This window comes from Haliotis cracherodii, unplaced genomic scaffold (genome assembly GCF_022045235.1).
Source record: "Haliotis cracherodii isolate W230 unplaced genomic scaffold, xgHalCrac1.p SCAF_2, whole genome shotgun sequence".
In the NCBI taxonomy this organism is placed as follows: Eukaryota; Metazoa; Mollusca; class Gastropoda; order Lepetellida; family Haliotidae; genus Haliotis; species Haliotis cracherodii.
Window position 1 is genome coordinate 50,983,201 of NW_027266275.1, and position 16,348 is coordinate 50,999,548.

The 16,348-nt window shown below is 39.7% G+C and overlaps 1 protein-coding gene and 1 pseudogene across 1 annotated transcript; one reads left to right on the plus strand and one right to left on the minus strand.

Moving 5' to 3' along the window:
• Positions 1 to 10: 10 nt before the first annotated feature.
• Positions 11 to 4,734, plus strand: LOC139469228 (ribonuclease P protein subunit p21-like). Its single transcript, XM_071251366.1, has 4 exons — positions 11 to 100; positions 797 to 897; positions 1,630 to 1,712; positions 3,653 to 4,734. Exons 1-4 carry the CDS (start codon positions 32 to 34, stop codon positions 3,772 to 3,774), a joined length of 375 nt encoding a protein of 124 aa, XP_071107467.1. The 5' UTR covers positions 11 to 31; the 3' UTR covers positions 3,775 to 4,734.
• A 2,734-nt stretch (positions 4,735 to 7,468) lies between these two features.
• Positions 7,469 to 16,150, minus strand: LOC139468187 (methionine-R-sulfoxide reductase B1-A-like; annotated as a pseudogene).
• Positions 16,151 to 16,348: the final 198 nt, after the last annotated feature.

The following is a 16,348-nucleotide window of genomic DNA, read 5'->3' on the forward strand; positions in this document are numbered from 1 at the left end:
AGCGAGATCTCAAATCGTGTATCGATAGAAGATGGGGAAAGTCAAAACTCCCGGTATCGCTAATAAGGAAACTTTTCAACGTATCAACTTTTTGTATCAGGTTAGGAAATCACATGTCATATATGTGAATTGCATTATCTGCATAAATCTATCAGCTGACAAGGATTTATTTAACCACGAAGGGTTGACAACTTCTATTGAAGTAAACGTCTCACGCCAGTTCATGTTTATATTTACTGTATTTATCTTTGGGAACCCTTTTTGTGTGTATGATATATTATCCTCAAGATCAAACTAGAGTTTCTTTTCATACCCTCCTGCTAGATTTTAGTGTAGCTTAGCTGCTGTGTTCATGAGTGAATATGACACACATAAACAGCTGCTAACCTTGTCCTTGGTCACTGTTTAGTTTAGCCATAGACCATATAATATTATATGGTCTCTGGTTTAGCATATGAACAGAAATAAGCATACTCGAAGTCACATCAACTACTTAGCATTTTAATAAACAGGTTAAAGAATTATTTGGGCAGTCTCATAATGTGAGCAGTCTTGTCATGCTTTTGACATGTTCCACAGAAACTGTGACTATCTGGGTGACACTTTTTCATGATAACAATTGAGCAAAAGATTATTTTTTAGCATCATATCTCTAGATACTATGGAATCTAGTAATCTAAGTACATTCGAAAATGTCACAATTTGATCATGGATTAAAAGACAAATACAACTTTTAAACTGTTAAAATTCTTCATTGTCCTGAACAAGATTTCAGTGTTTGTCCTGTTTTCTTCAGGCAGCGCACCAGTGTCTGGAGACCTCTCCACATGATGTGAGTCTGTGCCGGTATTACGTTCACACACTGAAGACACTAGCCAAGAGACAAGTTCTCCGATTGTAAGTTCATCAGATATGAAGAATATACTTCTCATGTTTTACATGAAGTCACACAGACAAAACCTGCTGTGTTATGTTCTTGGATTTCCAAGAACTTTCATTTCTTACTGTATTAGCATCCGGTATTTAGATTTGGCGGTCTAAGTTTACTCAGGGGTGATCTGATATGACCTTTCTGTGGAGGGGTCGTCACATCTCCACACAGAGAGGTACTTTACTGGAGTAAAAGATCACAGATTTTATTGAGGTTGTATAAAGGTAGGGATGCCATCATATATCATGATATGATGTATCGATATATTTTTAATTTCGATCTGTACCAATACCAATTTATGAATATCAATACCACATTAATAGTTCACTGCTACAGACATTTTTACATTTATTAACATGAACATGGTATAGATTGACAATGAGAAGGCAGACAATTCTATTTTAGACATGTGATGGATCAGTCTAGTTCATATTTAGCATGAAATTGATTAATTTCAGGTCTACATACGTAATTTATATCTATACCCATACAGAATATTTAACTGTTTAAGTGGATATATCAACACTAGACTGTCCAATCAATGACACCTCTTGCAAGAGTTTGTTAATGTATTGAGATCTAATATTTGTGAACCAATGATCTTGTGTTATCACTTTATTAACAGACTTGCTTAAGTGTAGAATATCGGCTAATTCATTATAATAAGCATGAGAAGAGGTATGGTTTCTCATCATCAGACACCCAGACATGAGGCGGACGCTGTGCAAGATGTGCAGTGTGCTGCTGTTGCCAGGGGTGACAGCAAGAGTCAGGACAGGCAGTGAGTATCCTACTGAGGGCAGGGCGTTCTCTAAAAAACAGCCCAGGGATATTATGTTTGTAGAAAGTTTAAGGTTTCTTTGGGAAATCTAGAGTAAAAGAGGTCTTCAGCTACCCATGCTTGTTGTAAGAGGCAACCAAGGGGATCGGGTGGTCAGGCTCGCTGACTTGGTTGATGCATGTCATCGATCCCAATTGCGTGGATTGATGCTCATGATGTCTATCCTTGGATTGTCTGTTCCAGACTGGATTATTTACAGATCGCCATCATATAGCTGGAATATTGCTGAGTACGGCATCAACAAACAAACAAACAAACTGAGGGCAGGACTTTCTATCACAACAGCACGGGGATATTATGTTTGTGTTAGAAAGTTTCTGGTTCCCCGACAGCTCTCTGTATAAGTAGGCTTCGTATCTGACATGTGTCTCAGACATTCCCCTGAGGAACACCTCTATTACATTGGAGCTCAGGGTCTGTTGTCAGAGAGAAGTTTGGGACCATGACATAATTTTCCCTAAAGAACATGAGTGAAACCACATAAATATGACCCATGTAAGTTATGAGAAAACAGGTCATTTTTATAGAAGTGATGTCTTTTTTTTATAAGTTTCTCAATATCTGTCAATGTAAGCATTGCAAACACCACAAGAACTGTTACAATCCTGTAGCTATTCTGTTATTATGATGTTGTAATTTGATTTGGACCAAGGTGGACATATACTGAAACACTATGAAACACAATGGTAGTTATTTACAATTTCTAAGAAATAAATATGGTGAAGTTCTCATAATTTTCTAAGAAAACATTGTATCAGGCAAAAATATTGAGTTTGGGTTTTTACTGGTGAAGTGACTAGAGAGACAATAACTGAAGAGCTCATATTTATTGTGTTAATGTGAGAAAAAACTGTCTTTTTTTTTGTTTGTTATGTTTCTTAAACCCCGACCTTAACAGTCTAAGTGGGTGAGGGTATATATATTTATAACAAGGAATGCCGTCCATCCTTCCGACGACATTGATTTATGTGACCTATAACTTGAAAACTGCTCAATAGATTCTGTTCAAACTTGGTGAACACTTTTTATACCAATAGGAGGGGAGCAGTGCAGTATTTGATTTCAATGTTTGGAGTTTCTGAAAAAATACAGCTTTTTTTCCATTCTTTTACTTAGAATTATTTTACTAAAACATTTGTGTGATCTATAACTTGAAAACACTACTATTTCTTTTGAAACTTAGGAAGCAGTTTCCATACTAAAAGGAAAGGAGCATTGCAAAATTTGGTTTTGACATGTGCATTTTCTGAAAAGATATGATGTTTTTCATGTTGAGAACTTAGAATATTGTTTTTACTTCAACATTTGTGCAACCTATGACTTGAAAACTACTTCATGGATTTTTTTCCAACTGGAAAATATCAATAGGAGCGGTGCGGTGTGAAGTTTGTTTTCAATATTTAGATTTTCGAATATAATATGGCTACAATAGCTATAATATGTACTATTTATATTTTTATCATTTTACTTAGAATTAATTTACTGAAACATTTGTGCGTCCTGTAAGTAGAATACATATTCATGGATTCTTTTTAAATTTAGGAAACAATTTCCATACTAGTGCAGTGCAGAGATTATTTTTGTATGTGTATTTTCTGAAAAAAGATGTGATTATCTTCATGTTTTGAACTTGACTATTTCTTACATTTGTGTACCCTATAACTTTAAAACTACTTCATGGATTCTTTTGCAATTGGGGTACAGTTTCTATACCAATAGGAGAGGTACAATGCAGAGTTTGATTTCGATAAGTTGATTTTCTGAGAAAATATTGCTTTTTTCATGTTTTGAACTTAGAAATATATGGGGAGATAAGTCCGGGAATGAGTGAGCCCTGATCACTCTTTGTCTTGTTATGATTATGTTTGTATTCTATTCAGAGAAACAGATCAAGTTAACACAAGTCACCTGTTTGGAATGTGGAGCTTGCAAGAGGTTTCCATGGAAACCAGATCATCAGCTTTGGGCAGACACAGAAGAGGCATGGCTTGCAAAAACCTGATCCTCCTGAAGACACACAGAGGCTTCCTCACAGGTTGTCAGATTGGGTTTTCCAAAAATGGAACACTATGTGTGTCTGAAATCTGAAGTATCCCTGTGGAGCATGTTTAGAGATGCATCCTTTAGGCTTGTCAGAAACCTGTGATCTTCCCCGATTCCCTGGATAATATTTCTAGGTTTGTCAGCACTAAACCTTTGCTCCTGGGTAAACCAAAGTAAACTATTAATTTGTAAGACCTGCATCACAGGTTAAAGAGTGAGGAAGGCTAGATGAGGAACAGTATCGCTTTTGTGGCAGTCACCCAGAGGCCTGGGATCTGTGAACATTGTATGTCCATGTTTAAAATCACCTCAGGAAGCCTGAAGTGGAGTGTTTCTCTTTGTGTGAAAAGAAAATGAAATACATACATCTAGCTCTACAACAGAAATAGTCACAACAATGCTGGCAGGTAGTGATAGTAACGAGGAACACATGCAAGTATTGGCCTGTGATTCACGCTACTTGAGCTTGTGTTGAATACATACCACCTGTGTTTCTCTATCTTTCTTCTTCTTACCATTATGTAAAAGATGGCGAATGTGTTCATTCAACATGGGACCACCTCCGTGGTCTCGTGGTAGAGCATCTGCCCAAAGAGCAGGAGGTCCGGGTTCGATCCCTGGCTATGTCATACCAAACCATGTTAAAAGATGGTAGTTCTTGTTACTCTGCCTGGCACTTGGCATTAAGGGGCTAAAGCAAGGATGGGCCGGCTCGGTGTGAGGTATCCATGTTAAACTGTGGCATGGTATCTCAGTGGGCTAGCACTATAAAATCAACATTGGTCACAACTAGTACAAGAGGCCACACACACATATGCATGCACGTCGCTATATAAGTGCAATAATCTTGAAACATGATGTTAACCCCATTTCACATCATTCAACACGGTTGACAGATCATAGATATTGAAAGAAGTGAAAGGAATTAAACTTTGTGAAGATATTTTGTAGTTGTTTTAATTCATTAATGCTGTTTGATGCTGATCCAAGATGGACATCGTATGGCTACGAGTGAGTGAGTGAGTGAGTGAGGTTTTACGCCGCTTTAGCAATATTCCAGCAATATCACGGCGGGGGACACCAGTAATGGGCTTCACACATTGTACCCATGTCGGGAATTGAACCCAGGTCTTCGGCGTGACGACCGAACGCTTTAACCACTAGGCTACCCGACCGCCCGGATGGCTGCGAGAACTCCCGAGCAGGGCAGTGATGACAAGAGTACGACCTTCCTGAATTAGTGAGATAAAACCCACTGGGTACGGTCTGATGCTATCACTGTCAGGACATGGTTTGTCTGGCCCCCAATACCTTGTCATATTGATGTTGCTGACTACACTTTGGGTCACTGTGGTGTAACTGCAATGTTGCTGGCTACACTTTGGACCAGTGTGATATAGCTAAGATCTTGCTGGCAATACTGTGGGCCAGACTGGTATAACTGATGTTGCTTGCTGCACAGTGTACCAATGTGATATTGCTGGCTAGTTTGTGAGCCAGTGTGGTATAACTGATGGCTACACTTTAGGCCAGTGTAATATAGTGAACATTTTGCTGGCTACACTTCGTAACATTGACATAATTAGGATGTTGCTAGCTATACAGTGTTACAGTATGATATAGCTACAATGTTGCTGGCTATACTGTGGGTCAGAATGATATATAGCTAACATTTTGCTGGCTATATTGTGGGCCAGTGTGGTATAACTGATGTTGTTGGCTCCACTTTGGACCAGTGTGATATAGCAAAGATGTTGCTGGCTTTTCAATGGGCCAGTGTGATAGAGCTTAGTTGTTTCTGGAAACACTGTGGGCTAGTGTGATAGAGCTTAGTTGTTTCTGGCAACACTGTGGGCTAGTGTGATAGAGCTTAGTTGTTTCTGGCAACATTGTGGGCTAGTGAGGTATAACTGATGTTGCTGGCTCCACGATGGACCAGTATGATATAGCTTAGATATTTCTGGCAACACTGTGGGCTAGTGTGGTATAACTGATATTGTTGAAATCACTTTGTGCTACTGTGACGTAATAACCCAGCTAATACCCCCATTCCACTGACCATCGGAACCTGATCTGAAGCCCATCTGATCCCAATTTTGCAAAATTTTCAGTGTTCTGATGAGTTCCAATGAAAATTCACCCGACATCCTCTTTTTTGGGCCCTGTTTTCCGTAAAATCCGATAGAGATCCAACATTGATCGGGGAAATCGGATGAAAGACTGGTAGCGGCCCGATGTCTGTCCGCCATTTTCATCGGCGGCCTCCGATTGATCTGATTGCGGTCTGATTGTATTCGAGGGTGACCTGACACTAATCTGACACTTCCAACACTCTCCCGACACCAATCCGACACATCAGTTACTATTCATAGGGTAATCGGACACTGACCCAACACTGGTCGGATTTGTCGGAAAATCGGCAGTCAAGTATAAAAGCGGGCTGCACCTCCTGACAGTACTAGACATGGATCAACTTCTTCGCAACGCTGCAGCCCTGGGCTGTGTTTTTATGCTCCAGCAACACACTATGCAACAAGATGCAATATCCCTTGAGGTCCTGAGAAGGAGCCCGAGAAGAACGCGAAGAAGCCCACGTCGTTATTGGGTTCGACCATGGCTGCAAGCTGATAGAAGGCTGTTATATGGGCACTACAACAGCATTCTTCAATTTCTTGAGAGTTACGCCAGAATGTTTTGATGAACTACTCCAGAGACTCGCACTAAGACTCACTAAGGGTATACTAATGCCTGTTCTTTCTTGGAGCCATCTTCAGGATCTTGGTGCTGTAGTGTCCGATGAAAATCTGCGAAGTGAGTGTCGGCTGACCCTCCTTTTGTAGTCCGCTTGCTATGCAATATGTGTCGGATGGCAGTTGAGTTAATGAGCGATTACCGTCTGATGTCACAACGGATAGCAATCGGACGGTGCTAAATATCATGTTAACCTCCGATGAGAATCGAATTGGTGATGGGCAGCTATCAGGTGCAGACCGCAGATTGCAATCAGATGAGCGTCAGATGACTATTAATTATTAGACACTCATCAGATTTCCGTCAGACGTTGGCTAGACACGTCCGATAGTTGCACAACCCGACACACATCGGACTGACTCGACATTCATCCAACACTGACTCGATTTGCGACCGGAAATGGCGTCCGATGGCGAACTAAGCTCTGAGCTTAGTTCCTTCATCGGACGATTTCGCCTCATTGGATCACGCCCGACACGTCGGACACTGACCTGATAGTCAACAAACACAAATCGGAATCATCGGAGTGTGATACGATACTCTTCGGGGGGTTACCGGAAGTCAAAAACTTTGCTTCCAATGAGTGACCGATGAGCCACAATTCTCTGTGGAATGGGGGTATTAATGGGTTCAACAGAGAACGGACCTCACCAATCTGGAAACACCAACATCTAGAAGCTACTGATGGGTATGTCAGTATAGTTTGAAAGGACATTCATACAAAACAACAACTTGTTAATCCAGACATATCTGTACAAGTAACTTGATAATCTGGACAATTTCAATGGTTTGTGTCTGGATTAATGGGGCTTCACTGCATACGGATTGTTCAGTGTCAGTAGAGACCTCTCACATTTGATATTGGTGAGCATCACATCTGCTAAATAAAACACAAGAGAGCATAAAATTACAGTTTTATTTATATTAACTTTCCCAGAAAGGGGAGACATTGCATCAGAGGTTATTTCCTCCCCCAAAAGAATTGCATAAGCTCTTGAGTGATCTTACAACAAAAATAACATCCAGCTCATTTCTTGCATATTCCTTGTACACTATTTTACATACTTTGTACGTACATGCAATTGATATGTTTCCACAGTTGGATTTCAACAACTTGGTTACAGGACTGTTTGGCACAGGTGTGGTACACCCCACAGAACATGTATGTACATCTGCTGTAATGTTAGTTGGTCATGGTCAAGGAAAAACCAAAGGAAAGTTTTTGTGTTCAAAGTGTAGTCTTACACTGTTTGCAACAGTTGTACTACAATAATATTTTCTTGCATATTCAGCAACACACCACTAGAAAACAGAGCCTGTTACCAAAGGTGTCGTCACTGATCGTGGGTTGTATTTACTACTAATAATACTTAGATTAGAGAAAGTCTCATAAAAGATACCATTCATTTGTGATCAGCTGAGCAAGTTTTCTCAAATCCAAACAAAAAAGTATGCAACCATAAACAGCCCAAATACAAAGATATGAATTACAAAAGTGTAGAAGAGTAATAACCTTGCCCTGCAGGAGCTTTATCACAGTGCCAGAAAAGAAGAAATCCTTTCCCCCAAAAAAAACAATACTAGGTCTATGTACTCGCTGACTTGGTTGATGCGTGTCATTGCATCCCAATTAAGTTTATCGATGCTCATGATATGAATTATTATTTATATAGCTGGAATATTGCTGAGTGCGGAGTTAAACAACAGACAAACAAGCAATCAATCAAAAACATCTGATACAGTAGAGAAAGAGGCTGATACATGGCCATAGTATTTACCATGGTGTTGAGAACTTCATGAAATATAAATTATCAGTATATATATATATACAATACACCCGTAAGCCTTCTCTGTTGTATCAAAGCTCTCCATATTCTCAGTGGCCCGATTCTGTGCCAGACGGAGTTACTTCCACTTGGGGGCTTTCCCACAGGGGGCTCTGGCCACCCAGCTTCACACGCTCCGAACTGGTACAGAGAGGGGTCAGTGGGACTGGACAGCTTCATTGTGATAGGTCACAGCCCCCTTTATTGAAACATACATGTATGTGAGAATGGAAAAAAGGTCCCCATTGACTTCAGACAGAAAAGCTTTTGTGAGGCAATCACTAAGTTAAAAAACAATAGCTATGAGTGAAAAATTGAATTAACTGGATTAACTTGATCTCTCATTGTTACCAAATGTTGAATTTACAATGGAGCATATTATACTCTTAAGCAAGTGGAAATATCAACCTTATCAGGTTACCCAGTGAGATAAACAAGGTATTTGATAAAGTCCAAATACCCCTCTCCATGTAAATACCATTGTCATACCGGTACTTAAATGCTATTACTCTATAAACAAGAAACATTGGCCAAAAATTCTAACAGTGTTGTAAATCACATTTTGACCATGTTCCTGAGGCAAGAGAGTTAGCTGACTATGTTAGTCCAGTTTACACCCTGCCGAACTCGGCTGGACTTATGAAGATACATAGATATGTATAGTTTGGGTGGTCTAACAAGTCTTTGCATAGGCCAATCAAAATCGTGTAACTATATCGACATCCGGTGCGTAAAATGATTGAAGGATTTGCAAAGCATGTGTGCCAAATCTTTTCATGTTTTTAACCAAGGTGCTCACATGATTTGACGTAATTTGTGAAGTAAGGCCAATTATATCACAATATAGATCTTGATTATCGTTCAGATCGTCCTGACTGGCAACCACCAAAAGCAAGGGTACCAAGGGAATATTCCACCTTCCCAAGACACCGTTGTAGCCATTGTCACATTTCATTTTTAAAGGTTAAACTTTCAAAAAGGCTAAAATCAAACAAACTGACAGGTCTTGTCTACAAAATGGCTAATATCCGTTTGTAGTCAGACAAGGGAGAACATAGAGTGTGGAGTGGGAGAGACAGAGAGAATGTGCAGTCAGTCAGTTGTCAAGATGGGGTGTGGAGGTAGAGAATCCTGAGATTCGGAGGCTGCACCTGGACTCACTATCTATGTGGACTTCAGTCCTGAAAATGAAATAGTTCCATTATCTTTATGGCTTTAAAAGATGTGCAGACTATAGTATAATACAGACCCTATTCACAAACCATTTCATTAAAGATATACTTTTTACTTTTAGACAATCTATTCACATTTTGTCCATGACAACCATATCATGCATTACTGCAGCTAGTGTGTGCTTCTGCCTCACAAATAGGGTCTGTTTGTTGTGTGATTGGAAAAATTCCTGTAAATTGTATATTTATATACCTATCCTATCTCACATTAAGCATTTCTTCTTCGACCATATGTGGATCGCAGTTCCTCTAGCCTGTTAGCTCTGATGAAAGGGAATGATGTGACATCAGGTTGTGTTGGGTTGCTGTGCACGGGATCACATACATGGCTGAAGTGTTGGATGTTAACCATGTTAACCATGGTGATGTTGGGATGTGTTCAGGTTGATTGTTTTTTAGAAGCTGGAAACTTTGTTCAAGCTCGTTTCCACATAGGATCGAAGAAGAAATGCTCAGTGTTAGAAAGGATAGTTACAACATATAAATATACAATTTATAGAAAATTTCCCAATTACAGAACAAAACTACACAAATGTAGTGTGTGAAAGTGGGACTTAGTCACTTTGTAACACTTTGTAAAGGGATTAACCGTTAGGCTTGATACAGACTCTACATGTAATGTGAGCAGATTATGAATGACTTAACACAAACTAGGACTGCTAGTTTGTCTAGTCCCCCTTAAAAGCATGTGTTCTGTATTTATCATTTTTCTCTGAAATCACATGCTCATTGAAGTTGAAACTTTGAATGGGAGATCCTACCTATAATGCTAATCTGCTCATAGTCTTCTCAGTTAAGAAACACAAAGATGTGGCTAGTAAGCAGTAGGTTTCCACAAAAAGAGAGCAAGGAAGATTGCAAGATGTACAGTCTCTCAGTATTCCATGTTTGTCATAACAAACTGATTCCAACAGGGATGTAGGTGTCACAACATACATGATGTGTGATAGAGGTGCTTTCATATGCTATTGTACCAACTACTGAACCTTTCATTCCACTTACAATGAGCAATAAATTTTGTTGTTAACTTACACGACCTGCTACAGAGGTGACATGTGCAGTAGGCATGTTTCTCCGGTAAACTCAAGAGTGATATTTAGGGTTAAGCTGGTTACCATAACAAGGATACATACGTAACAAAACATCGCTACTTACTATCACTAGAAACAAATTTGAGAGATTCACTGAATATTCAAAATCTTGATTGGCCTTTCTTGGGTCCATCACCAATAAATTCATGCCCCAGTCCATTGCCACATTTGCCACAGGAAATCTGTAAACAAACAGTAATCAGTAGTAACCGTGATAACAGGATATGTCAACAAACAGTAAACACTGGCCACAGGATATGTCAACATACAATAAGCACTGACCACAGGATATGTCAACATACAATAAACACTGACCACAGAATATGTCAACATACATTAAACACTGACCACAGGATATGTCAACATACAGTAAACACTAACCACAGGAAATGTCAACATACAATAAACACTGACCACAGGATATCTGTCAACATACAGTAAACACTGGCCACCGATATATCTAAACATACAATAAACACTGGCCACAAGATATCTTTCAACATACAGTAAACACTGACCACAGGATATCTGTCAACATACAGTAAACACTGACCACAGGATATCTGTCAACATACAGTAAACACTGACCACAGGATATCTGCAAAACATACAATAAACACTGACCACAGGATATCTGTCAATATACAGTAAACACTGACCACAGGATATCTGTAAAACATACAGTAAACACTGGCCACAAGATATCTGTCAACATACAGTAAACACTGACTGCAGGGTATGTCAACATACAATAAACACTGGCCACAGGATATATGTTAACATACAATAAACACTGGCCACAGGATATATGTCAACATACAATAAACACTGGCCACAGGATATATGTCAACATACAATAAACACTGGCCACAGGATATATGTCAACATACAATAAACAGTAACCACAGGACATCTTTCAACATACAATAAACACTGGCCACAGGATATATGTCAACATACAGTAAACAGATGCTCCTACTGGACATCCATCCAACAATTCTCCGTGATCAGCCTATAGTTCATGCAAGGGAACTGCCTAACATTTTGCTTTACATTGTTGGGATAACAACTAACATTGTAACTAAGTCTCCACTGCTAGAAACAACACTGACTGAGAAGTTACCTTCACAGCTCTTGGTGACTCTGTTCTACGTGACACGCTGTCAGGTCGTATCAACTCTGTGAAGGATGGCCATGGAGAGGAATGCTCAAACTTGGACCTGCTGTGAAACAGCTCATTGTTACATGCAGAACACACATAGGTACCTGAAACATAAACAGTAATGAGTGTCAGTTGCAACACCATTTTTATCTTGTACATGATGACAGGTTAAATTTACAAAAAGACATCAACTATTTTTAATGGCCATGACACATAACTAGCAGCAAGATTTTAGGTGATAAAGTTAAACTGAGTATGACCTGTGATGTCAGGGATCATGTGCTGTACAGTAATTTGACGGGGTACATGGTGTAAGTAGGGCAACACTGCTTTCAACAGTATTTCAGTTGATCGCAACATGTCATATTAATGTCAGAGGAAAGCCTAAACATACATAGGTTGTACTTGTACATACTACATACGTTTATCAATTTGGCAAAACCCATAAGCAGAGACGTGGGGCCTACAGACCAAACCTTATAGACTTATAGACTGTGTGTTAAAGCCTGCATGAATCTGAGATTTAAGTCTGTCAGTGTTATTTTACTCTCAGAGTCTCTATCGGCAATATTCTAGTTATATCAAAGTGGACTGTGATACCGTATTTGCTGTATTAAGCGTCATGCTCCAATAATTAAGTGCAAACTTCTAGACCAATGTGTACATGGTGTAAGTAATCTTAGCCCCCGACTAAAGTTACATGACAGACCTTATTTTCTTACCAATATTTTTATAGATTATTTAATTGTGCATATTAAAAGATTTACTGTCAATATTACCATAATCTACAAAAGAGTAGAAATAAGTGATTGACAGCTTGAGCGATGACTCATACGAAGAGGTGTGGTAGACAGTACCTGAAGTAGTTTCTGTATGTATAATGATTATATCTTATTCATTAGTTTTACTTCAGCAAATTGAAAATAAAGTTATTTGGTATATTTTAGATCTCTAATGCAGTAATTAAATAGATGTATAAAGCAAGTATCTTCATTGATGTAACGACAATAACTGTATTTCTCATTTTAGCCTGCGTAAGATATTTAAGGAGGCGTTACCTAAGCATCATCAGTAAAAAGATCTAGTCTTTTGTTAGGTTCTGCTCATGGGGTCTGTCCACTGCAATATAGGGTGGACAGGCATGTCATTGTTGATCAATCAAAGTTGAAGATCACAACAATTTTAAGATTAGTAGTCCAAATTATTAAGGTGTACATGTCAGTATAATATACTCACACACAAAAGAAACGCAAGTGGTTTTAAGCAAATAGGTAACAAACACGGAACCATAAATTGATACGAGTTTTAGCATGTAGTGAAGCCTGATGGTGTTATCAATATTTTTGGTTGCATTTTGGAAGCCCCGAGTAAAAACGCAACATAAAAAACGAATCGCCAAAACACACCATTTCAATAAATATGTGGGTATCATGCACCCATTTCTCGCGAAATCGAAAATGCACGAACTGTCACGAACTGTAGTGGGTATAAAACTGTGGCCGATTCTTGGATCAACCACTCCTTGGTCAACAATGCCACGCCTAACTCAAATTCAGAGAAACCAGGCTATCGGACGTTTGGAAGCTGGAGAGCCTGTCGAAGATGTTGCCTGTCATTTCAACGTTAACATAACCACAATTTACCGTCTCCAACATCGATACAATGCTACACAGACCACAGATGACCTCCCTCAGAGAGATCGTCCTAGGGTCACCACACCTCGACAAGATCAGCAGATTACCCGTCAACACCAGCGACATCCGTTCCTAACTGCAAGTGAAAGTGCTCGACAGACCATAGGAACACATAATCGACACATTAGCCGGGACACTGTGATCCGACGTCTCCGTTCCAACAACCTCAGATGTCGCCGACTAACACGTCGTCCTGTTTTCCAACCATGGCATCGACAAGCACGACTTCAGTGGGCACAGGGTCATCGCAATTGGCGTCACCGTGGGTGGAGGCATGTCATCTTCTCTGATGAAAGTCGCTTTTGTGTCTCCCATGCAGACGGAAGAGTCAGAATTTGGCGGCGGTGGGGTGATCGTTTCGCTGACAGAAACTTTGTGGAAAGGGATCCATGGGGTGGACCTAACGTCATGATATGGGCAGGGATTGGACTTAATGCAAGACTTGGACCCATGTGCTTTCTGAATGTTGCTCAAGGTCGGGGACACGGCATCACTGCTCAGCGGTATATCGACCAAGTGATCAGACCCCACGTTGCTCCATTTTTTGCACATCAACAAAACATTTTCCAGCAGGACAATGCTCGTCCCCATGTTGCCAGAGCTACCGTGGCCTTTCTGCAAACAACACAACATCTGTGTTCTACTGTGGCCAGCCCTCAGCCCTGATCTGAACCCCATTGAACACTTGTGGGATGAGGTTCAAAGGCATCTGCACAATGTGCGCCCAGTTCCTACAACTGCCGATGAACTACGCACAGCTGCTCTGGATGTGTGCAGGAGGATCCCTAGGGCCTTCACAAATCGTCTGATCCACTCAATGTACAGGAGATGTGTGGCAGTGATCAATGCTAATGGTGGTCACACCAGGTATTGACTGACATTTTGGGTATTGACCCGAAACTGTGTAAGCCCTTAACATTTGAAAAATAAAAATTATGTCATCTGCCTTTTAATCCATTAAACTGTCTTCAGTCAAATTAACATGCATACTGCATACTCAACTTGCGTTTCTTTTGCCTGTGAGTATATATATAAATCACTGTAGGTATAAATAGTATATTAACATGTTACTTGTACCACCGTCAGTGTTTGAGTGTGTATGACAGTGTATGTGTTCCAGACATATTTCATTTCATTTTATTTGCCTTTGGGTTTTGGTATGAGTGTTAATTGGATTAATTTGTGCATTGAGTAACTTACTTGTATTGTGTATCAATGATTTGATGATAATCTAGATGTAATTTTTATATGTGTAAATAGAAATGTTTAGATGAAGTGTTTTGTATCAAGGACAGGTTTCCTCTGACTTTTATATGTTTCAATATAGATAAAGCTTCAGTCAACTTAAGTGTACGCATGACCAGATCCTTTTATACCTGTATCTTAATACTTTTTGCCAGCTGGTAAAACAATTCCCAAAAAGAGAGTCTGTACCCATCTCTTGAGACTTACAGTGGATACCCGGGTAGGGTCAGGTTGGGTACCCGGGTAGTAACTTGGACTCGTCCCCGCCCTAGTATGTATCATAACGTTTGTCCTAATATGATGAAATCATACTCTGCCCTGCCCTAATGTTTATTATTGCATTCATTGTGCAGGGTGTCTTTTTCCCCCATTACCAACAATAAATAAATAGACCTCACACACCTAGCAAGTGTCATGTTTTTACCACATCAAAACACATTTCTGGCTATTTCTGGTATAACAATACTAGGGCTGGGACGCGTAACTCGGGTACTCGGGTCGGGTGGGTACTGAGTAGGACCCGGGTACCAATAGGACTACCCAGACCCGTGGTTAGTTACGTGATATATTGTTTAATCATAAAAAAAACATCTAGAACTCTATGGTTACACTACAAGTCACTTTCAGCCTAAGCACCATTGCTTCTGAACTTTATAGGTTTGAATAAAAATAACACTTCAGTCAACTTCAGTGTATGCATGACCAGATCGTTTTATACATATATTTAAATACATTTTACCAGGGCTGCACTCAAATTATTTCCAAAGGACATTTTGTACCAAACTCTTGAGCCCTGTAGAGGGTAACCGGGTAGGGTCGGGTAATAGCGGTGTGGGTACCCACGTAGTCAATTTGGACTCGTCCCAGCCCTAAACAATGCACAATCTGCCAGAGCACACAACGTGACCAAAAACATCTTCTATCTTTCGCTCTAGTCTAGCGAAAAACCCTGCTTATTACTGGGAACCCACTTAACCATTAAATCATGATTTGTATCATCATGAAAAGTGAAGGTGTGTGGTTAGATACACATAAGGAGCATCCTACGACAACCTTCTCAAAGATCTTACGTTGTTTTTCAGATGGGATACCCTTATGTTATGTGTATTGCAATACGATCAGCCGAGATCAGTAATTCAGTTACATAACCATTAACCGGTCAACACACTACTATCACATGTAATACTGTCATTGGGTGCCAACCTGTCTCGAAATGATCTTTATAATGTTCACTGCCAGACCAACCGCAAAACGACATCTTGTCAGGATGTGATAATTCCTACTTCCTCGATTAATGACACTACCCTCCTTCGTGAACTTTATCAATGTACGAAAGTAACAAGCTACACTTTGTATATATGTATATGTTACATAACACGACATGTCTTAACGATTCTGACCAATTATCAAATTTCAGTTCAATTAATTCAATTTGCATCTGTTATTAGTTCTTCTGCAAGAATACCGTTATTTAAATTCGAAACGTATGTCACTTGAGACCAGCTTAGCGTGTGGTTGCTGAGATAAACAAC

Coding starts and splice junctions, on each gene's coding strand:
- LOC139469228 (XM_071251366.1), top strand. CDS start 32: ATGGGGAAAGTCAAAACTCCCGGTATCGCTAATAAGGAAACTTTTCAA. Junction 101..796: donor GTATCAACTTTTTGTATCAG/GTTAGGAAATCA, acceptor TGTTTTCTTCAG/GCAGCGCACCAGTGTCTGGA. Junction 1,713..3,652: donor AGCAAGAGTCAGGACAGGCA/GTGAGTATCCTA, acceptor TATTCTATTCAG/AGAAACAGATCAAGTTAACA.